General features: G+C 40.1%; 1 protein-coding gene across 6 annotated transcripts in view; it reads right to left on the minus strand.

The window, feature by feature from the left end:
- The window catches only part of ADCY7 (adenylate cyclase 7), a 126972-nt gene that overhangs the window by 22833 nt on the left and 80585 nt on the right, over positions 1 to 23554 (minus strand). For all 6 annotated transcript variants that reach the window (XM_043526569.1, XM_037877973.2, XM_037877974.2 and 3 more), the window contains 8 exons: positions 23139 to 23288; positions 18338 to 18486; positions 17714 to 17825; positions 14748 to 14875; positions 12822 to 12980; positions 7821 to 7953; positions 3030 to 3215; positions 1882 to 1925 (listed from right to left, as the gene is read on the minus strand). In XM_043526569.1, the coding sequence (XP_043382504.1) occupies positions 1882 to 1925; positions 3030 to 3215; positions 7821 to 7953; positions 12822 to 12980; positions 14748 to 14875; positions 17714 to 17825; positions 18338 to 18486; positions 23139 to 23288 (1061 nt within the window). The remainder of the gene's footprint in view (positions 1 to 1881; positions 1926 to 3029; positions 3216 to 7820; positions 7954 to 12821; positions 12981 to 14747; positions 14876 to 17713; positions 17826 to 18337; positions 18487 to 23138; positions 23289 to 23554) is intronic.

Genomic DNA, 23554 nt, shown 5'->3' on the forward strand with positions numbered 1-23554 from the left:
TAACTAACCAATCCTAACATATTGTAACATGATTAGCTAACCAATTATATCCCACCACCTTAATTAGATTACACCCAGCAAAATTAATTATACAGCAGACAGGAACAATCACAGAACCAGACAGAGATTATACAGACAAACAATAGCAAAGTGGGAACTCTAATGACAAAACAATACAGAAGTGAGGATTTCACATCCCAGCTATTGATAAGTGAGTTCTTGCCAGACAGGATGCTATCAAACTAAGTTTCCTTTTACATTTTCTAGGCACTTCCCTTTCTCTGGAGGTGATAGGAATTATCAGGACAGGATTGTATTCAGGACAGGATTGTATTCCTAACAGCCCAATAGCACCTTCTTTCAATGTGACTAGTTTGGAATGTGAGGATGTGACTGGTCGCTTCCTGGCTTATGGCTGCCTCTGCTGCTTAGCCAGAGGCCTTAGCCTAAGAACAGGGCCTCAAACTGTCACAGTAAGAGAAGGCCCTTACACCAGCAGACAGTGATTTTGATTCTTTCTTTTATACCTCTAGAACTAGCCAAGTGATAAGAATACCCCTAAATTCTTAAAGTACAGGCCTTTACAGACAGGCCTGAATATCTATATCCTAACATCCAGAATGACAGAACAAGTACAGAAATAAAAGGAGAAAGAAGGAACTCACTTATAGTTTACAAGTGAAGAGGTACATAACTGTTCTTGTCTAGATCCATGCAGACTAACACAGAAAGTAACACACATAATGTAATACAACAGCTCTAGCAGATTAACAACAATCAAATTAATCATTCAAGACAAAAATTATTTTGAAGGCAGCCTTTTGTCAAGGTGAAAAATCTCTTCCTAAAGAAGTTTTCATGAGAAGTCTCAAAGGCCAAATTTGGTGTGGTTGGTTATTCATGAGAGACATTAGCTGCAATATCCATCATTCAGAAAGAGTCAGCTCTAACCTAATAAAGCATAAGTGCAGCTAAGAAGCATCTTGTGATTAAATGCAACATTTAAAAATTGTACTTTACGAATTGTTCTACTGAAGATGAATATGCGGCTTGTATATGCAATCATGAGATATTTTAAATGTCTCAGACACCAGTTCATCTTGATATGATGTACCCTGCAAGCTGGATAACCATACAATAACTTCATCTAACAGAGTATGTATAAAGAAATGGCCAAAGCTTGCTATTGTGAATGAGAATAAAGAGGGGGTGTAGAATGACTGCCTGGAAAAATTCTGTCACTGACAAGTTTGTGGGATGACTAGGTCACACCAGAACACAAGTAGGGCAACCAGTCGGGAACAAGTAAACCGTGCAGAGCTCAAAACTAGTTTTAGGATTTTCAGGCTCATATAACCACTGTATTAGAGGGAGGATGGTCCAGCGGTTAGATATTTAGCCTAGGACCCGAGTTCAGTTCCCAGAGACCCCCATGTCACTTTGGGGGCGGGGAGGGATAGATAGGTGGTTTGAGCATTGGCCTGCTAAACCCAGGGTTGAGAGTTCAATCCTTGAGGAGGCCATTGAGGAATCTGGGGCAAAAATTGGGGATTGGTCCTGCTTTGAGCAGGATCTCCTGAGGTCCCTTCCAATCCTGATATTCCATGATTAAACACGTCTAATTTACAACCGAAGTTATTCTTCAACCAAGATCCAATATTCTTCTTGCTAAACAGAAGCAGGTGCAGTGTATCTGAAATTGATCTAGAGTGAAAGAGTGGGGCAGGTACTGTTTTATTACTTCTTTGTACAGTGCCTATCACAATAGGTCTTCCTGCCAATCTAGGGTTTTTTGTTTTTTTGTTTTAATAAAGTCACATAATTACAGTATGTCAAATTGTAATGGGACCACACAGTACATAATAACGGTGCTGGACTTACCTATCTGAAGTCTTTTGACGACCTGTAGAATGCAAAGGTATCTCCTAAACAAGAGGATTTGTGAGTGAGTTATACATTTCATAAACTGGAAAAAATATTTTACATGGCTGGTAAGAGAAAGCTAGTTAGACACAGTGATACAGCACAAGTGGGAGGAACTCAACTGACAACTCATACTGCAGCGCTTTGTTCCCCAGTAGGCAAGCAGACACAGAGGAGCTGCAGAGGTGTTGTGTACAACATTACATGGTATTTGATTAGCATATAAGTATGAGTTAGCTGAGAGCAAGATGCATCTCTTTGAATCTTTGGTCTTCTGGTGCTGAAAAGTAAATGAAACACCATACCGTAACTTGGTGTTATGTAAGCAGTGAGGGGGAAAGGAGATGCTGCAGAGTTAGAGATGCTATCCTTCAGAGGAGACATTAAAGTGAGAACTCTTTTGGGTCTAGTGGTCCTCAGATGAAAGTTAAGATACAAAAAGGACAGAGGATAACTGTGATGCACTGGAGACAATATCACCTCTCTCAGTAAGATGAGCTTAATGGTTGGTTGATTTATTTACTTACAGTCATTGCACTCCCATGGCCCGGATTCAGCAAAGCACTTAATTAAAATAAAGCCGGACATCAATAGAATTTACATGTGCACTAAAGTTAGGCATGGGCTTAATTACTTGGCAGAATCAGAGCCTAAATTGCTACCTTTAAAATCCTCTCTGAAATTCCAGGAGTATGAAAAGGAGAATAAATCCTGTTTTATTCTTTCACATTAGCACTGTCAAACTAACTAAGCAGTCGTGGCCCCCTCCAGACGGAGGCTGCGCTTTAAACTGATCCAGAAACTGAAGCTGGTGCAGGATGCAGCAATCCTCTTGCTACATGATTAACCGTTCCATTCATCCTGTGCTCGGTTATCTGCACTGGCCCATTCATTTCTGGGTTGATTCTATGGTGTGGTTATATGATCACTGGTGTGTGTGTATGTTGCCTTCCTGCTTCCTACTCCCTATCCCTGTTTTGTTTTCTGGTGCCCTCTCCCTGAACTCAGTGTTTCTATTCCTGCTTAAGGCTGTGGGTGTGTATGCATTGCACTGGGCATCACACCCCCCTCCCACCCACACCATGCAGTGCCAATCCAACCATCACCTTTCTTCGTCTCCCACTTGGAGCTGAGGAGTCACTGCTGACACTTTCTCTGTGGTTCAGGTGGGCAAAGGGCCTGGCTGCTCCCCAGGACTCCAAATAACGTGTCATACGGACAGAGGCGCGCATCTTCAGCCCATCGTTCACTCGTGTTTTAGGGAGATGATTATTCAACGTCTGCTGTTTAGACTAAAAGTAAGAGACACACACATTTACATACCAAAAAAAAGTACACAGCACTCTGAAGCTCTGTTGGATTGTACCTGAGAGCCACACAACTATGTAGGACCTTGGTTTCCAGGGACATGGCACTACATACATCAGCCAGAGTGCCATCCTTGATTCCCCATCCCCGGTCTCGTTTAACTCTAGTTTAAGCAAATCATAAAAAACTGAATTGCCTGAGGTTCCCTGCTTTGAAAACTGCTCTGATTCAACCTTCTCGCTTTCTGGACCATGTGTAGCATCATCAGAGATCACAGAGCCTTGCAGACAGATGAAGGGGTTTCCTCACTGTCAGAGGAAAGTCCAGGCAGAATGAGACCATAAGCACGAGGTCTTGGGTACATGACACAGAGGAACCCACACAATGGAAGCTGGACAGAGTTCTATGAAGCTCAGCCCTGGATTGCAACAGAGATTATGTCCTTCTGCCATGGATGTGTAGCAAAAGAACATATAAAGCCTCATAACGCCCTTTCATGTGACCAAAAGCAGCTGACACATTAGAAATAACTGGTGTAATAACAGCATCAGATCTCAGATAGTGCACTGATGAATAATCATATCCTCACATTTTAGGCATCTCCAGTTGTTCAAGACCCATTTTAATGGAGGTATATCAAATCCCGCTGAGTATACACACAGCATAGTGTGCCAGTAAAAATCTAATCACAGAATAGCGTAAAGCACCCGATCACCTGCATGTCTTTGTAGTATCCAGTCTGTAATTTAAAATAGCTAAAGAAGATCATTTGATTTGTTTTCTGCTAATTCTTTTTCTTTCCAATCTTTGGATACTTGGATTTAAAGGGAATTACTTGGCCCCATAGTTACTAATTACAGGGAGATAAAAATTTGCATACTGCTTCAAGCTATTATTAATCAATGAGATTGTACAGGGATCACTTGATGATTGCCCTGTTCTGTTCATTCGCTTTGAAGCATCTGGCATTGGCCACTGTTGGAAGACAGGATACTAGACTAGATGGACCTTTGGTCTGACCCAGTGTGGCCATACTTATGATCTTAGGAGTTCTTGTGATTATTTGGAAGTTGTAAAAATAAGTACCACACAAACAACTTCACCTCCCCATAAAGCTGGGGGGGTGGGGGGGGAAGAGATTACATTCCCTTAGAAATGTTATGTACCTTTTAAAAAAATAGCACATCTGACAACTGCATTGTATTTGTATACAACATGTCTGTCGGGAGGTGTATCTAGGTATGGTAATAAGTACTAGACACCAAGCATGCAAGAGAAAAAGCAGGTTGTTATTTATTCAACATTTCATAGAATTTCGAACTCTCAGTTGTTCGCTGAACACACACTGATATTTTGATCTCCGTAAAAAAGCATGATTATGGTCAGAAATGTGATCTGTGAAAAAGGCACCTTTCTTACCCAATAGAGCAGTCATCCAGCTCTGTATATTCACAGTCCTATCTGCTTGCCTTACGGACCAAGATAAAACTCTGCTCTCAGTCCCATCTTCAGAGAAATCAATGGCACTTAAACAAGCAGAACTAAGGATATAATTTAGAGCTATAGAAGAGGGAGTTCAATTCTATTCTGGCTGAGGTATTAACTGTAAACTAAATTTTAACTGCAGACTCTTTACTACTGATGACGCATAAGGGAGAAAGGACCCAGCTTGGTTTTAGATCGCAAGTGGAGTTTTCAGGACTAGCAGTTTAGGGACAAAAAATAAAAATATACTTTCACTTGGGGCTTGTCTAGACTGAGAAAATTTAACCTGGAACATTCTATGGTGCCGTTTTTTTTTTCCAAAACGCTTTTCAGAATACCAGTTTAACTGCACGGTGGGTGGCAAAGATCATATTCTTTAAATTACAAACAGTTTGAATGGCCTGTTCTGGCAGTATCGCTGAAGAGAGAAATTTGAAAAATGGCCCGTGACAGTTCATATCCCCACATTCACCATTTTTACAAAACTCTTTTGTAAAACGATTTTGTACAAAATGCCTTATGAGAGATCATTTGAAAACTCATAATCTGTTGATCATTATTGTCCTGGTAAAATGTGTGTGACAATGTTGTATGTAAAGTTGCATGTCTACTGTATGACATTCCTGAGACACGTTCCCATTTCAAAAAAGCAGGCACAAACCAGTTCCTCAGAGACAAAAGGCAAACTGACGCCTCAGCCAACAAAATGTCAACAAAATGAACTGGACTATCATCCAGCTAAGCAGCCATTCTTTGGCAGGAAAAAGGGTGTGAGCAAGAAATGTACAACTTGGCAAAGGAACAGCTGGAAGTTCCCATGCAATCAGACTTTGTCTCCTGAGCCCCAGCTGGAGAGGATTTTCAAAGAAGAGAATTGCTATAAGAAAGGGGAGCAAACTCCCCAGATCTCTCTCTTCATTTCTACTCACAGCATCGACGACAACACTTGAAAGATAAAGGAAGCATCATCGGACTGGGGAGAGATCCTGGCTGAAAGATTCAGCCAGTAAGACTGCTAGAACTTACAGTGAGAGCTCCACCAGACCCACCCTTCCCACACTCTCTGCAAACACATCCTGCTGTGAGAGGAGCTCCTTAAAGCTGCCCACATTGCCTCCCTGCTCCAGTAGTAATGCCTAATGTAGCTAGCCACAGTAGTAGCTCATGGGACCTGGCTGGGGACTCGGGCAGCTGCTTCACTCACCAGCATAAATTTCTTGCTCCCAAGGTACTCAGCTCAACCACAAGATACACCAAGTGGTAACTCCACCCCAAGGTGTATGTAGATTTCAGCTGAGTTAGAGGAATGAGGGGGAGAAAAGAGGGGAAGTAACCAGAGCAGGGGGACCTAAAAACAAACAACAGCTGGGGGTGGGGAGGTGGAGGGGAGAAAGGTGGCTCCTAGCAGATTTAGAAAGTTTCTGACGGATGCTCTAAGTGTCTGCATGCTCTGGTCTGGCTATTCATTTTTCTTACTTCTATCTGTTAAATGGGAATTTAATAGCAAACTGCAGCACTTCAGTATGATCAGTGTTTAAAGAATGGCTTCCAGGGCTATTGACCCAGAATACAGAAATGAGTGAGTTACACATGGAGGTTATATAAAGCATCCTAGATAGAAAGCCTAATCAAAACAATAAAGATAACAAAATCTTCTTCAGAGTCTCTACTACCTGAGCCACAGAACTCCTATCGGGGAACATAAGAACAGCAAGAGCTGGGTTTCAACAGGAACAAAACTTTCATGTTTCCGAGGGCACAACAAAGAAGGATCAGTGGTACCAGTCAACAGGGTCTGTGTACAAGAAAAAGCTACAGAAGCCGAGCTCTAGGCATATTACTTCCATAAGCAAAATGGCAAATGTTCACTCACAGTCATCCAGTTAATTAACGTTTTGCTACCCTAGATGGATGTCTGTTCTGTCTGCAGTGCTGAGCCAGCCCTGACTAGCATACTCAGGGAAGCTCAGGATTGACTGCAAGGGCACGTAATCCACGCTCGGGGATCCCAATGAAATACAGGAACTGTTGGGTTTCATTGCAATAAACTTCACAAGCCAAGCTCTGGATGTGACATAGCAGAGCCCAGTCTCAGCTGATATTTCAGGAGTGCCCCAGATTCTCTTCTTTTGATTCTTTATTTGCTTTTCATCATAAAACTCTCAAAACTGTTAAACACCCAAGTGGCTTATTTTGCTTGTTTACAGATAGCCAGAGAAAAGCATGAACTATAGGAGGAGAATCAGATGCATCCCTTTGTCTCATTTGTAACGCTAGCACTTCATCCGGCAATGGAGTGTATTGGGGTAATAATGAAAGATAGTGAATAGCGTGAACTATTGAGGAAGGGCTAATGGTGATGAAGCCCCAGCTTGGCACTAATTCCGAGATTAATCACACTAGAGAACCCTGGTAGATATGGATGTATTTTCCACTTCTGGCACACAAGAGGAGGATTGAGGAAGGCTTTCAAGAACAAAGAGGATCTCTGTTGGGCAGACAGTCTCAGCAGTTAACAAGTATTCATGTGTGACCATCACCCTTGAACATCCCTTTCTGGGGACAGCAGTAATAAATGAATGGTTAACATTTGGCTACTGAGGCATCTATGGTGAAGCTACTTGTATGTCCTACACTGAACGCTATTTAAAACAAGCTTTCCTTCAAAGAGAACAGGCAGATCAATTTCATAATTATTTGCTTTAGGAGCTTCAGACATTTTTGAGATGGACTTTATGGCAGAGTTTTTCCTTTGAAATTCAGGATTATTATATAGTTTAGCTTTATGCAAAGCCTTTATCCTGAAACTGCTTTGCATGACACACACACATCAAATAATAGCTACGCATGCATTTTTGTCCCTCTCTAGTGGCTGGCCCACGTAAGACATTTTGTAAGTCAGCTATTGCCTTCAAGCTACTGGACCTTTAACTCAAACAGTACAGGCACATGCTTTTAGAATCAGAGGTCCTGCATTCAAACCACACAGATGACCCATGTTCTCTCTCTCTCACACACACACACACACACACACACACAAATAATATTCCTGAACTAAAACACACAGACACACACACACATATATTTTAAATGTAGATACATACCCTTGGGTCAATCACCAAGTAGGTTTTGATGTTCATTGCTTTAAGGTATGGGTCTCTCAGGTGTCCATTCCCTTCTTCCACTTCGTAAGCTTTGCCTAGGTGATTTAGCGTTGCTTCAGTGATGTGTACACGACTAAAGTGGGGAAAAAGAACAAAAGGCCTAAACATTCACGGAAAGGTCAGTTTAAGCAACTCATTTACATTTCAACAGCTTTGGCAGATGACTCCAGGATCCTGACAGCAGTTCAAACAGCATTGCTTATTTATGATCCTTCATGGTACATTATACAATACAACTTTATTTGTGTTGCATCTTTCATACCATGTGTATCCCAAAACATGTCCTGGTACTAAGTAATACATGAAAGTAAATAGCAGAGGGATAGAGAGATTAAGAGGTGCAGGCAAGGTAGAAGAAATATCATCAATGAAGATTTGATGACTGACAAGGCAGAGACAAAGGAAGGTTGTTCCAGATGACAGGAGCTTCAGAGAATGTGCTCTCTCTCTCTCACACACACACACACACACACAAAACAATAGTTAAACTGTGTGGAGGGATGAGTCCTGTGCTAGACAGGCAGAGGGAATATCAGCAAAGTGGACTGAAGCAAATCCATGGAAGGTTTAACAACAAGGAGGGCAATTCTGAACACGTATTTTTTTCCTGGAGAGAGCAATCAGAAGCACAGCAGCAACAGTGCAGGTCTCTGAACAGGATCTGCTAATACTCCCATGCATTCATTCTGATCACAGGAGCCTTGTCTTGAATATTTCGTTGCACCAGGTAATCACATGGAATCAGGTGTTTGTGCAACCCCCTTCTATAGAATTGCTCAATAAAAGACATTCCAAATAATTAAATGTATTAATATAATAACAGTTATGATCCTTTCACTTATATGCTTTTCTGTAGCTACAGATTTACCCTATTTTATAGATGGAGTAATTTAGGCAGAGAGAGGTTAAATAGTCTGCCCAAGGTCACACAATGAATCAACTACAGAGCTGGGAAGAGAACCCAGTCACTGACTTTAAAATGAAGTTTGTGAGAGGGTTCTGATGGCTTAACCTCCTCCTTGCTGTAATTGGGTAAGGGCAGCTCCCCACTCCCTTTCCCTGCACATGTGCTCAATGGAAGGGTTGGAGACTGCTGACCAATCAGATTTCCCAGGAGGAAAGGTAGCTCTTTGGGAGCCAATAGGTGAGAATGCCTTGGAGCAGGGAGGGCTGAACCCAGTCCTGACTGCACCTAGGGTGACCAGATGTCCCAATTTTATAGGGATAGTTCCAATTTTGGGGTCTTTTTCTTATATAGGCTCTTATTACGCCCCACCCCCGTCCCGATTTTTCACATTTGCTGTCTGGTCACCCTAACTGCACCTGACCCCACTGCGACTAGAGATGTTTCTGTTTTGTTTACTGGTAACTGGCCTATGAGACTATTTTGCTGCAATTCTTATCTCAGCTTTAACCAGCCTAAGAGGACTTTCTAAAATGAAATTTTATAAGATGCCCGAAATCATAGTGTGTGTCCAGTAGCAACTGTAAAATGCTAGGTGACACCCCAAAATTAACCAGGGCTTATTTAGATTCAGTCTCCCATTCAGCAAATTCTTTAGGGATTTCCAATAGATTGGAAGCATTCAAATGCAACATCTGTTAGACAGTATCTTGACTGAAGAGTTTGCTCAGCTGCATATGACGATTAACATCAGGTGCTTTTTTAAGCCTACAGAATAAATGCAGCACACTTCAGACCTTGATGCAAGCATGTCTTCTGTCCTTCACTTATACTCCCATTGTAAAGTAAAGGTCAGTATCATACAGACTATATTATTTATAAGATTACAATCATCAGGTCACAACAAGAGCTGGTCATAAAAGTTTTTCTATATATTTAGAAACAAGAAAGGAAATATTTAGACAATTTCTGAAATGATTAAGGGAGCTTTATTTGCTCATGGACGTTACTTGAGCCTCACTGAAAAATATAATATAATGCCAACTGCTGCCTCAATGCCGTTTTTGGTCACTTCCACAAAAGGGTAAATATACTCTCCCCTCCTCACCCAGCCTTGAAGACAAAGAGGCTACTCGCAGTAAGGATTGCAGGGCTGGGCCTAAACTAGTCAATGTATTTTAAGTCAGCCTGGTCTTCAGATGAACAAAAAAAGCTATTAAGCTAAATTACAACAAGAGTGACGTTTCAAAGGTTACAGTAAAACACATTCTGATCTTTCAGACACATGCAGAAATGGCTATCAGTAACCAGCTCAGCAACACCAAAAGCTTTCAAAAAATCATTCAGAAGCACAGAAAAGAAATGAGGTCACATTACTATGATACAAATAACTCTGCTCTAGGTCAGAAGCTCATGTTTCCATAGCAAAATGGCTATTTGGGTACACCTCAAAGTATTTTTGGCTGCATTTGTACAGGGACACTGAAAATTGAGAACTTTAAAAAAAAAATTCACCAGTAAACTAATAACCAAATACACCTGCAGATCATTTGCAATAGCTATTACATTGTACAGAGAAAAAAATCTGATAGCCAAACAAAAAAGAAACACCACACCCTACAGTAAAATGAACAAACATCGTCAATTTGGCATATAATTCTGTTATAGTGTGGGGTTTTCCATAATGGTCAGTGTCTGCCTAGCTGCTCCCCATGAAATAAAACTTCCATTGACTGCAGTGACAGCAAACTTAGCCAACACTGTGTGCTTATGGGAATCTCACTCACGCTGTATTTTCTTCACAGGAGCTGTGTAACAAGCAGCCTCCCTGTGAGGCTACGCCATAATCCCTGTGACACAAAATGTCCCCTTTAGTCAAGCAGTGTAAATTTTGAACCCCATCATGACCCAGTGCTACGCACACGTAGAAAGTGCAGTATTACACGGTGCTATTTCAGCACCAGCGGGCCAACCCAAACCAGTCGTAATATTAAACAGAGAATTAAACATACGCTTGTAGAAGGGAACAGAGCCATCAAAGCTTTATGATGTGGTTATAAATGGTCCTAAAATGGACTGTAAAAATGCACCTTCTGACTCCCTCACTGTATTTGGAGTCACGCTAGCTTGCTTTACAGGCAAAAAAAAAAAAAAAAAACCTTTACAATTCTGTACTCCTGTTAGCATTGCAGAGTCAACAGAGCACACAAGCAGTGTGCTCGATTCTACTGTGGCTGGCACATCACAGCCACAACTGGTAACTAACCAATTACTTTACATTCTGGCTCAGCCACCTTCACCAGTAGACAACTCAACTTTCAGATTCCCTGTTGAGTCTGCAGGGCTCTTTCTCCATTAGTAAACCCATTTTACTACTCTAAGCTGAGCAATCTGTAGTCACTCAGGCAGGCGGTAACAAGGAACCACCCCTCAAGACCAAGCTATGCTTTAAGGGTTTTTTAATGGCAATCGTAGATTTATATAATTGTCATTCCACAAAACATTGTTAGATTTGCACAGGCTACGAAAGCCCCCAGAAAATTACAGAATCATTTGGGGTGGAAGAGGGAAGGGACAGAATCAACTTCCTTGGTCCTGTACAGGCTGGAGAAAAAAAACAGAAAAAAAAACAGGTTTCTTTGATAAATCCTGTCCATAGCGCATGCTCTCTCTTTCTCTCTCTCCCTCTCTCTCTCCCTCTCCCTCTCAAAGCAGCAGCTATAAAGTATCATGTTGTGAGATAATGCTGTAAATTACAAAACTAAAACCCCATAAGTGTATCTCTAGATTACACAAGCATCTGACTCAAGGTAATAAAATTGCTGTTCTAATCCATTTTAGACAGAAGTAGCATGGTTCATTGGCTAGGACACTGGCTGAGAGCCAGGAGACCGGGCTTTCATTTCTAGCCCTCCCACTCACCTGCTGTGTAGTTTGGACAGGTCACTGCACTTCCTCATGCCTTTGTTCCCTCTTCAATATTGGTTTCTCTTGTCTGTTTAGACTTTAAACTCTTTTGGGCAGGGCATGTCTCTTACTACATGTACGTACAGAGCCCAGCACAAAGGGGCCCAGCCCTCAGTTGGGGCATTTAGGTCCTACTGTAATTCAAACAGTTAATAATACGAGTGTGTGCAAGCCCAGGACATCTTTATTTGTTTTGTTTTTTAAAAACAGAATTTGGGGTATTTTATAATCACAATTTCAAATATTACATACACTGCAACACAGAAAAACACTAAGTTGGTATTCTTTCTGAATAAGGGAAATGCTAAATGGTTGTGTTTTAAAGAATATTTACATTTCATGTTATTTTTAGTAAGTATCTCAGATAGGCAGCTTGAACTAATGGATAGACCACTGCACTGGGAGTCTGGAGACCTACATTCTATTCCCAAATTCCACACTGCCCAGCTGGGTGATGTCAGGCAGGTCACTTTACACCTTTGCCTCAGTTCCCCCAACTATAAAAATATATAAACATGCTTACTACCTTCTTTTGTAAAGTGCTTTGTGATCTATAGATCAAAAGTGCTATTAATTATTATTATTATAGACAAACTACACACAAACCTACTGTTTATACATCATAAGGCTGCATTTTTATCTCGGTTTTCTGGATCTCTCTCTAGATAAATGTATCACTCACACTTGATTTAAATCATCAATAGAAACACTAAGTAAATTGTATTGCCTACAGAAGCTGTGTATGTGTTTTCATCTCAATTCACAAATACAGATATAATATATCTTAATGTACAACTTGAATCAAGTCAGTCAGCATATAATAAAACACAGTTTCAGGGATTCAAGAAAAGTCAAGAGCTATATAAGAAGCATTATATCTCACATAAGATCAGAGTTCTATGGATTAGGTGAGAAATTATCTAGAGACAAACATTTTTCACAGTAGAACTGGACAGACATTTTTGCCGATTTCAAACCTTCATTATTTAAAATAAGTGTAGCAGCCCAACACAATAATATAAAAACGATCACTGTAGAACTGAAGAAACAGCCAAAACAAATATTCTTACCCAGGTATTCCTGAGGATTCCATACGATTAGCTAAGGAAACATCGTGAGACCACACATCATACTGCCATTTCCGGAGTCCAATCACTCCACAAAGCACATTCCCAGAATGGATACCAACTCTCATACTGATGTCCACTCCAGTGGCTTCTTTCACTTGTCTTGGGGAAAAGGGGCAGAGGGGAGAAAAATCAGAAGATAAGCTATCTGCCCCATATATATACACATTACTTACTTGGGTTCGATTTCCTCCACTCACTAAAAAGCAGGTGTGAAACTTAGAATTGCTGAAGACAGGAGGGGGGAAAAAATGTGGTGATTTATTAAAAGTATCCAAAGATTTTAAATCGACTTCCTCTGATTTGTGCATCTGAAGCTCTTCTAATTTTATTGCATAGAATAATACCGTTACTATGATCTCCCGAATACAGGGTAGACAAATAGATTGATTCTCAGCTCACAGCACAGCGATTCAGAACAGCAATTAAGATTAGAATACACACAAGGCTCACTTTCATAATGAAAAGAAACATGCACTTAGGATGGGATTGTCAAAGCCCTAGGAAGTGGTCTAACTCTGCTCCTACTGAAGTCAATGGGTACAAAGTTAAGCCAACTTTTGGCTACCTCTTGGCACTGTCACAGCTAAAATATACAAGAAAGGAGAATTAAATCCTAGGAACTTAAATGTAATTTACACCCAAACAAACCATTTTGTGTTATGTGGATGTTAGGCTGCTGCTAGAGTTTAAATGTTGTGAAGTGTTCTTAAACACATGTCCTTTCTATTCATGCTGGGGTTAATAGAGGTTGTAGGTGGTCTCATGGCAGTATTTGAAAGAGTTGGCAGTAACTTCAGTTGTCCTAGCCAACTTTGTTCTCTTTAATATAAGCAACAACATAGTTTAATTATTTTCACCGCTGAAATTTAAGCCTGAACATAAGATGGTGCTGGAACGTAATAACTAGTCAATCCATTCTCACTGTGTAACCTTAGAATGAAACATTACAGAATCCCACATTATTGTGGGAAGGGAACCATACCTTTGCATTACCACCTTGACACCTGACCTTGCACTCCTTGTGCATCCAAATCAGCATTCCTTCTGTACACAAGGAATGCAAGACCAGGCCTGGTACACTACCCTCTTCTCCTCCTCAATACATTTTGCGTGCTAAGCAATAGAAATAATAAAAGGTATGGTGACTGCTCTAGATATGTGGAAACAACTCTTTTTAAACCAAAAATAAAGGGGGCTTGTCTATATAGCACTGTCAAAGTGCATTAGACAAGTGTGATTTGTAGAGCACAACACATCAGAGTGCTTTAACTGCATTGTGTAGATCCTGCTGGCATGCTCTAAAAGGTGTCTAGTTCATGCTAATGTAGACCCTCCAGCAGGGTCTACATGGGGCAGTTTAAGCACAACACGTCAAAGTGCCTTATAAATTACACCCCTCTGATGCAGTTTGCTGCACCAGGCAGGCAAGCCCAAAGGAATACTATCATCATCAAGCAGACTTTGCCATTAAATCATTATGGATTTATGATAAATCATGTATAACTAAAAATAATAAATTGGCCTTAAAGTATTTCATTCAGCATTTTATTCTCTTCTGATTTCATCTCCTTCCTATATAAGCCATGGAGACCCATGATGTTCTGCTCTCATAATACATACTTTGTTTATAGAAAAGAGGCTGGAGCCATTCGAACTTGACACATGCAAAATGAAATAGCGTAAGTGATACAATAGTTAGTGAATCCACTCTAGACTGTCCACACAAAAAACTAAGAATGATCTTATCCAATGGCTTCATGACCTTTTTTTTTTTTAAAAAAAAAAATCCCAGCCCTACATTTCTAAGGTGCTTGTCTATTTTCTGAGTGTCTATAGGTTAAAAAGTCCTTTTTACACAATACATACTTTATAGCTTCACATATGTCGAGTCCCATTTTCACACAGTTCCGGGCATGAACTGGTAAGGACACAGGTAGGCCTGAGACACAGTAATAACAGTCTCCCAGAATTTTTATTCTCATGCATTCATTTTCCTGCAAAATAAGGAGAAAGAAACATAACAGGAAAAAAGCACTGTTTATATGCATCAGTACGTACCCAGAGTACATAACAGGAGACATCACTTGTTAATGTCATTCTGAGAAAAGTTAGGCAGGAGATGATAATAGCTCATCTTAATTAATTAGCCTCTTACAGTTTGTATGGCAACTTCCACCTTCTCTGTGTGTATGTATAAATATATCTTCTTACTATATGTTCCATTCTATGCATCCGATGAAGTGGGCTGTAGCCCACGAAAGGTTATGCTCAAATAAATTTGTTAGTCTCTAAGGTGCCACAAGTCCTCCTGTTCTTTTTGCGGATACAGACTAACACAGTTACTACTCTGAAATCTGTCTTTATGAAATTAAAGTCACTCCTATTTTCCTGACATTTCTGCACCATTTTGTAAGAAAATAGGTTTTGCTTCAAAAATTGATTTGGGAATGTTTATGCATCCATATTACTGCTCTCACAATCACAAAAACTTCAGGCAATGTTTGAATGCAATCAGGCAAAACAACACTGGAGAAAGTTTAATTGAAACATTTCCACAATTTTGTGAAGTCCAAAATACATATGCATTCAGCTGAGCCTTCATATCGACAGATGCTAATCACAGGACATAAGGTAACCTATAAAATAGATTAATAAATCAGCTGTAGAGTATTTTGAGATTTTTATCAACTATTATACAAAAATAAATTATTCTGTTTTATAAAGGCAATTCAGCTGTTACTTTTTCTGAACCTAAAGAACCATTACAAACAATGCCCATAGTTACCCTTTCAATTCATTTTAATTTTAAAAAAATCTATGCTTATTTTACTGATTTTATATATTTTTATCCTGCGGCATAAAAAACCCACACAACTGAAGTAACAGTTGTATCAAGCCATGTTTTCAGAAGGGTTGTCATACAAAAATATAGCTCTAATAAGAAGGTTAGTATTCTCCAGAGCTTGCAAAGCTGTAATTACAACTCAACTCCTGGAAATACTATATGAAAAATTAGAAGTGTGGGGAAAAGATCATTTATTGTTTACAAGGCTCTAATGTGTGCTATTTTAGCACAAGGGATACAGTACATTCAACAATCTAGTCTACCCACATCCATCAAGATTTAATTTAATTACTTTGTTAAGGATTCTTCTCTTTCAATTATTTATAGCATAATTACACAATACTTTAACAGCAGCATAATCCCCTATTCTAGAATTTACAACTTCTCCTGTTTACTTCCTGGAAAGCTTTAGAACTTTACAAACTAAATGAGATTTTTCCAACCCCATTAAATTCTTCTAACTATGCTTCAGTTTGTTACATATACCCAAATACGCTCAGTTTATAAATCAAACCACAATCTTTAAAAAAATCAAGGATTGGAAGTTCTGAAAGCCAGGGTTTTGTCTTTCCTTATTCTTCATCAAAAATAAATTTCTAGAACCAGAACGTGGCTGGCATTTACTTCTTGTACATTACAGGACAAAATAAAATTCATCTTTACTCTTTTGAAGCTATATTAGCTCCATAACACGGACAGTTGGAAAATCATTAGATAGGACTCTCAACAGCCTTCCACCCAGTCCAGGACAAGGAGATGCAAGTGGAACAACTTTAAAGGAGTAGACAGAGTTAGATGAATGGCAAACCAGGGAGATGCCAGAGCTAGCCAGGAACATAGCAGTTCCTAGACACGTAAAGCTCATTCTATGCTACAGTCTTAAGTTCTGGTCATCAGGACGTTTGAGATCACGTCTGTAAATAAAGAGGTGTTTATCAACTATGCAAGTTAGGGCAAGAAGGTATTTGCATACATTCACCAGATTTCTGAGCCTTCAGTTTTAATAGGCATGTTCTTGCTGGACACTGCAATCCACATTTTATAATTTGTTCCATATTTATCATAGGTACACACAAAAGTAATTTTGAGAACATTGGCAGACAGCCCATGCCATCACAAGCAGTATTTTTACCAACATAGTTTCCCCTTTAGCTATATTAATTTGACGTTTTTGGCACAATAGTCAAAGGTAGATTGGTCTGAAATTCTTTACCCATTTGCTTCATAAAAGTATATCAAAAGCAGATGTTACAATGATTCATTCTGCCAGCCTAAGGTCAAATTGTATATACGCAAATGACTAATTACAGGGAAAACAGGACAAAATATTCTATAATGTGACTCAATCACTACATTATGCTGCAAATATAATTCCACTCTAAAAAAAATCAATCAAATAGCGCAAACCCCTTTTTCATGCTACATGGTCTCTGACATGGTTTTATATTGTACAGTTCCCAATGTTCAAATTTTATTACTGTATTACATAACTAAAATATCCCAATATTTTGCACTTCATACAGTGCTCTTTAGAGGACTTCAAAGCATTTTAGAAATGTTAAGGAATTCAGCATTGCAACCCCCTGTGAGGTTTTGCTGATAAGTATTACTGCTCCCATTTTCCCGGTGGGTAAACCAAAACACGAAGAGTTAGGGAACTCACCCAGAAATCCACAGTGATTCAGCAGAAGAGCTGAAAAGTAGAATCCCAGAGAACTATCCTGGTTTCATACCACAAACCCTCCTCCTGGCACTCAAATAGCTTTCCTGGTTCTTTTAGAGATATTTAAATCAATTTTGCCTTTTGCTGGGATTTTTATTAGCTTGAAAGTCAGGCCAAGCAGAATCTCCAGCGAATACTTCCTACCCTGTGTTTTGCATCACCCAGACTTCCCAACGCAGGAGGACTCACTCCCAGGAGCTTGGAACTAGTAGTTTTCTAACAGTGGCATTTACCCCCATTCACATAATGAAGAGTAACACCTACCTTTGCTATTTGATCAAACTTCCCAAAGAGCTCATTCAGCATCACTACCAGCTCCTTTGGAGAGCAGTCGCTAGCCAGACGAGTGAATCCCACAATGTCTGCATACAGGATGCTGGACAAGGACACACTATTTAGTCACATTTTAATTATCTTTGTTTTCTCATAATAATATGGAGATTTAATTGCATTGTGGTTCAATACTAAAGATCTCTAACAGAGCACCTCTCTCTCTCTGGGTTTGTTTTTAGTTAAGTTTAAAATACAGCATGCTAATCTAGGGCCCACAGTCTTCAAACAAGTTCACTTTGGCATGAAAACACATTAAAAAAAACACCTGACTTTACCCAGTCCAGGATGTGGATTTGGACAACTAAAGAGGGTAGGTAATTGGGGTTTTTTACCATTGCAATGAAAAAAAGAAATCCCAAATCTGGCAAAATAACTTCAAACCAGTTCTCTTCCCTCCTCTCACTTTGGCAGATGTGTTCAGAGCATCTGAACATAAACTCTTCATTCAACCTGTCTGATCCCAACCATGACACTCCTCACCATCAGTAAATAGACCAAGTATTAAAAAGCAGAAGCATGTTTTAATGCAACCATTTGTCAAGTTTCTTTACTTACCTAACATTCTGATGCCTTTTCACATACAGATTATGGAAGTTGTTATCATGCATTTGCCTATCGTCATTGGTTTCCTTCAGTCGCTCTATGATGGCTAGTTTCATTCCCATTGAGATATGAGCTGGCAGTATAGATAAAAGCAAGCTTTCCTGAGAAGAAAAAAGATTTAATAATGTAAAGTTATTTGAAATGCCATGTTAGGAATCTCAGTGTTTTAGAAAATTATTGGGGGAAGATAAAAAAAGAAGTCTCCTTAATTCAGCAGTTTCTGAGTGTTGCAGCTCAGGCTTTCAATAAAGGATTCTTTTTTCTGCTCTCGAGAGTTATGAGTGTATGCATTATTTTTTTAAATATTACATGCACCTCAGTTTACCGGTTTGACATTATCCTGCCTGAAGGCAACAAAGGAGGCTGTATGGGGGAAGCAAACAGCAACTGAAACAATGACAAAGGGAACAATGTGGGCAGCTATTAATTGGAGAATGCCCCTGCTTGGCTCCCTCCAGGTTAGCAAAAGTTTACTCTTCCACCAGCGAGTATACTAAACCCTTAAAGATGATGGCCTACACAGAAAGGAGGTTTGAGTGAGCCGTCAACATGCTGACAGAGGCCCACACTGACAGAAAGAGACACAAACAGCATCAAGCTGTCTGTTTTTCCTAACTTGGGGATGGAGGTAACTGGGCTGAGTGGAGCTTACCAAAGCTTGCAAGGAAAAATTCAGGATAAATAAGGGGATATGCATGTATAGGCCTTTTTTGTTTTAGACATTTGTTTTGTTTTATACATTTGCTCTGTGTGCTTTGTACCTTTGGGTGAACAAATGCTTTGTTTTGAGGAAGCTGTTTCTGTGTCACTGCAACCTTATTCTGTCACAGGCTTCTGGAGGGAAATTTCTTACAGACACCACTCACAGTTGGGCTTGTTTGGTGGCTGGCCCAGTAGTGTCCACTGGGCCAGGGTTGAAGGCAAGCTAGTTACCAAGCTGAGTCAGGTACTAAGGTCAAGCTGGGCCAGGGTAAAAGGCAGGAGTTGGGAGCACAATCAGGCAAAAAGGAGAGATCTTTAGCAGTAGGAAGCCAGCGTCTGCATTGTTGCTCAGATGGTTCCCTAGGGCAGATTTCTTGTTTAAATAGTTGGTGTTGACCAATCAGGCAGCTGCAGGGTTCTGTCGCTCATCTCTTCAGGCAGTACTTCCTGCTGTGCCTAACCTTGCAGTAATTTTGGGATGCTGCTCTGCCTGGCTCCCCAGTGGAGTCATCAGTTGCCCAGGACCCCACAACCCTGGAGTCTAGACCCGCAAATCCTTATACTGTTAGCTTAATACAGTTGGTAAGTGGGGGCAGACGGGCTGCAGCCCAGAGATCCAGTCCCAGAGTGGTTGAACCACATGGCTCCGCCCAGAGTGAGATGCAGGAAGCCAGACCTATCACCTGAGGTAGGCACTCAAGACGGACTAAACAGGGTTATAGCACAGCTTGCCCAGTCAGTGTGAAACAAACATTCTTCTCTCAATTTTTTGCAGTCTCCCTCTCCTCAGCAGGCTTCCAGCATCTTTCGATAGACGTTCAGACTCAAAAGCTCACTCTGTAGAAGTAACAGACTATAAAATATTCAAACCATCTGAACTCTTAGCACATGATGTGAAGAATTTAACTGCCTTCCTTGCTGGAGGAAGCACTTGATTAATTCAAATCCTGGATAGGAGACTTTAAATAGAAAAGTCTACTGCCAAAATGCTAACACAACTGAGTTACTCAAGGCTATTGAGGAAGAGCCTTTTAATGGAATCCTTTCCTCAGAAATTACTAATGTTGCTCAGCTAATCAGAGATCAATAAAGCTTTGTCCCATGTGCCCAAACAAACACATGGTAATGAAATTACACCTCTGACCGGGGAACAAGTGTCGGTGGACAAGAATAAAAGAAAAGCAGGAGTATCACTGCTTTCAAGTCATCTGCTGCTCCCTGCAGAGGAATGAAACCAACAATACTCTGAAGAGCTTACCTAGAATAAAAAGGATCATAAGATCCTTCAAAGAATGAGCACACTCAGAACTGATCCAACATTCTTCTCCACAGACTGCAGAAATCCCTTTGCTGAAGCAATTAAAGGGTGGATTTAAGTTAGCCTCCTTGGCCTGGTAGACCAAGGTCGATGACCAGGAATTCTTACTGCACCCCATCACTTTGAAAATATAGTCGAATTTCACTAAAATATTGTTTTCCTTTTTAAAATGAGAAAATACAGCAGAAGATGGAAAGCCACAGCAGTGGGAGTTTAGGAGGCTGACAAATGGTTCTGGGTACCAATCTGTAGCCTGTGCAGGGAGAAGGATTCTCTCTCATGTACAACATTGCATAAATAGTTATGTGTATATGATGAGTATGGGTGGGGGGGGGGAAATGTCACCTTATTTCTGAAGCATCAAGAACTCCTCTTCCTTCTGCTGTGCAGGAGGACTAGACAGAAAATAGTTTGATCTTGTTACGGAGAAACCTACATTCCGCTGCCTCCCCAAGGAAAAAGAAGCCAAAGTCTCCCTTCCCTGGTATTTTGGGAGACTTGAGGTTAGTGAACAATTAGGGTGACAACAGAACCATACTGAACATGACAGAACAGTTCTTTAATGTGAGATAATGTTACTTTACCGGTCAATGTCATTTGTTCAGAAATTAAACTGCCCTTCTCACATCTTCCTGGTTGGTGGGGCAAGGAAAATGGAAAGCTGGGAATCTGACAAACAATGTAGGTGGCAAGGAAAACTACACGTAGGCTGCAAAACTACAAGTAGGGCACCAGGACACAAAAAAAAAAAAAGAAAAGAAAAAAGAAAAGAAAAAAGAAAAGAAAAAAGAAAAGAAAAAAGAAAAGAAAAAAGAAAAGAAAAAAGAAAAGAAAAAAGAAAAGAAAAAAGAAAAGAAAAGAAAAGAAAAGGGCAAGTTACCATAGCAGGATCAGTCAAGTGGGTTACAGAAAGCTTGATACTAGTGCAAGCTGATTAGATGCTTCCCTAGCTATCTTTGAAAAAAAATTAGCATTTATAGCAAGATTTTTTTTTTTTAGGGCTTTGTCATCTCATCTGGTAAGATAGGCAATAAAGGGCAGACTGGACATTAGTAATGTGGTGTCTTCTTTCCAATTCAGCCAACTCTGTCTTTTCAGCCTTCTCCTTTTAGCTCACAGTTTATGAGCTGAGATCACCATACACATGCAGCACTCCAGATCAGTGGTCTCCAAACTTTTTGGGTCACGCACCCCTGGGGCGAAGATCGGAAGACCTGCCGCAGGCGCGCCGCTGATGGAAGAAGACCGGAAGACCTGCCCCAGGCGCGCCGCCAGAGGGGAACACCAGCCGTGGACGTGCAGAGCTGCCGCCGAAGAAAAAGAACGGCAGAGTGCCGTCCAGCGGCACTCCTGCTGCCGCACACCCCGGTTTGGAGACCACTGCTCTACATCAGCAGTTCTCAACCTTTTCCATACTGGGACCTTTCCTTCCACTTAGCAATATGGGAAAGGCAGGATAGTTGTGACCTCAAGATAACGGTTGCAACCCGCAGGGAAAACCCATGTTTCTAGATCATTTGTTCCCACACGCATTTAAAGAAACACCCCAACAATCCAACCATTGCTATAAAATTTCAAAAGGTTTTCTTCTTCTTCCCCCATCTGCAATTTCGAAACCCTCATTTTATCATGAAACACTGTGTGCAAAAAAAACCACTTGGGTGTGTTTGTTAAAAACGAGTCAGCAGTGAGCCCTTCTTGGATCAATGTTTTCAGGATTGGCCTCACTGTATATGCAACAAACACAAAAACGCTGTTAAGCAGCCTACAAGAGGGGAAAAGAAAGCATGCTGTGTATAAGACTAACAGTCTGGCAATAATGGTCTTTGCTTGGTGAAGTAGCCAGAGGAGACTGCAACAGCTGAGTCTGGGTAAGTAAAATGGGCACACAGAGGTAGGAACGAAAGAGCCTTTAGAGCAGCTGATCAAGGTAGAAAAACACCAAACCCAGATAGAAAAAAAAATTCTCTGCCTACCATAAGGGGTTGCTCCTGCTGTTAGAGCTTTACAGTAACTAGCCATCAATGCTAGTTTACGACTGAATTATACAAAATTACATCTTACATCAGTATGAATGTCAAAGTTTCATAGTGTTTAATGTTATTCACTTCTATCAATGCAAAGCAAGTAATTATTTGGCACTCACAAAATGTTTTCAGTGTATTTATTTTACATAATACTGCAAAATTTTTGTTTACTTGGTTGGCTACTTTAAAAATAGATTTCTATTGTCTCTGCATTAGCAGAAGAAGAAGAACATCTTCAAGTGCTCTTCCAGGAAAGAATAAGACTACAGAATTTCAAACATCCAACATCTGCATAAAGAAGGCAGGATCGTTGCTGAATTTAATTAAAAAGGTTTCTCATCAATACAAATCTGAAGACTAAGAATTACTTTTCTTCTGAATTGCCTGAGATTATTTTACATTTTATTATTTTAGGAAAACAGGTAAATGATTGATAATCAACTTCTGGTTTCAAATACTACGTCTAGTATGTACAGATTTGTCATTTTTTCTACATTTTTGGACTAAGACAAACCACACACAAAGCAGCTTTCTCCCTTTAATTTCCCCCTCTCTATTGTCAATGGCATGGTTGTTTTTGACATTAGGTGGTTTTCATAGGGATTGGACCACGCCTTTCAGAATGCATCAGTCACAAACTTAGAAAAAAAGACACACATCACCCAAAAGAAAACGCATAACTCGTGTAATAGAGGCTTTTACTCACTTGTTGCCTCTTTTCAATCTTCAGTTTCATTCGGACTTGAATGCACTTTAAAGTGTATCTGTACAAATCCCATGAAGCATCTTGCATCTGATGCTTGTGAAATGCACCCATCAGGTTACCACAAAGAAAAATTACAGCATTGGCAAGTAACTGCAAGAGAAGAAAAAGTAACTGCAAGAGAAGAAAAGTGCCGCAGAAGAGTTTGATTCGTATTCTATACTGAAGAAACTTAAAATGTTTTTGTCCAGAACATAACAAAAAGCTCAAGTTTTTCCCATCCTTTCACACAAACTTTTTCAAACCACCACCAAACTTTGTGTTAGCCAACTTGCGTGTGTTAAATACACGCTAACTCAATAACATGAGTACTTCTATTTAACTCGTTCATGTTAGTCCATTAAAACACAAGAGGGATT

The sequence above is a fragment of the Chelonia mydas genome, chromosome 12 (assembly GCF_015237465.2).
Source record: "Chelonia mydas isolate rCheMyd1 chromosome 12, rCheMyd1.pri.v2, whole genome shotgun sequence".
Classification (NCBI taxonomy): domain Eukaryota; kingdom Metazoa; phylum Chordata; order Testudines; family Cheloniidae; genus Chelonia; species Chelonia mydas.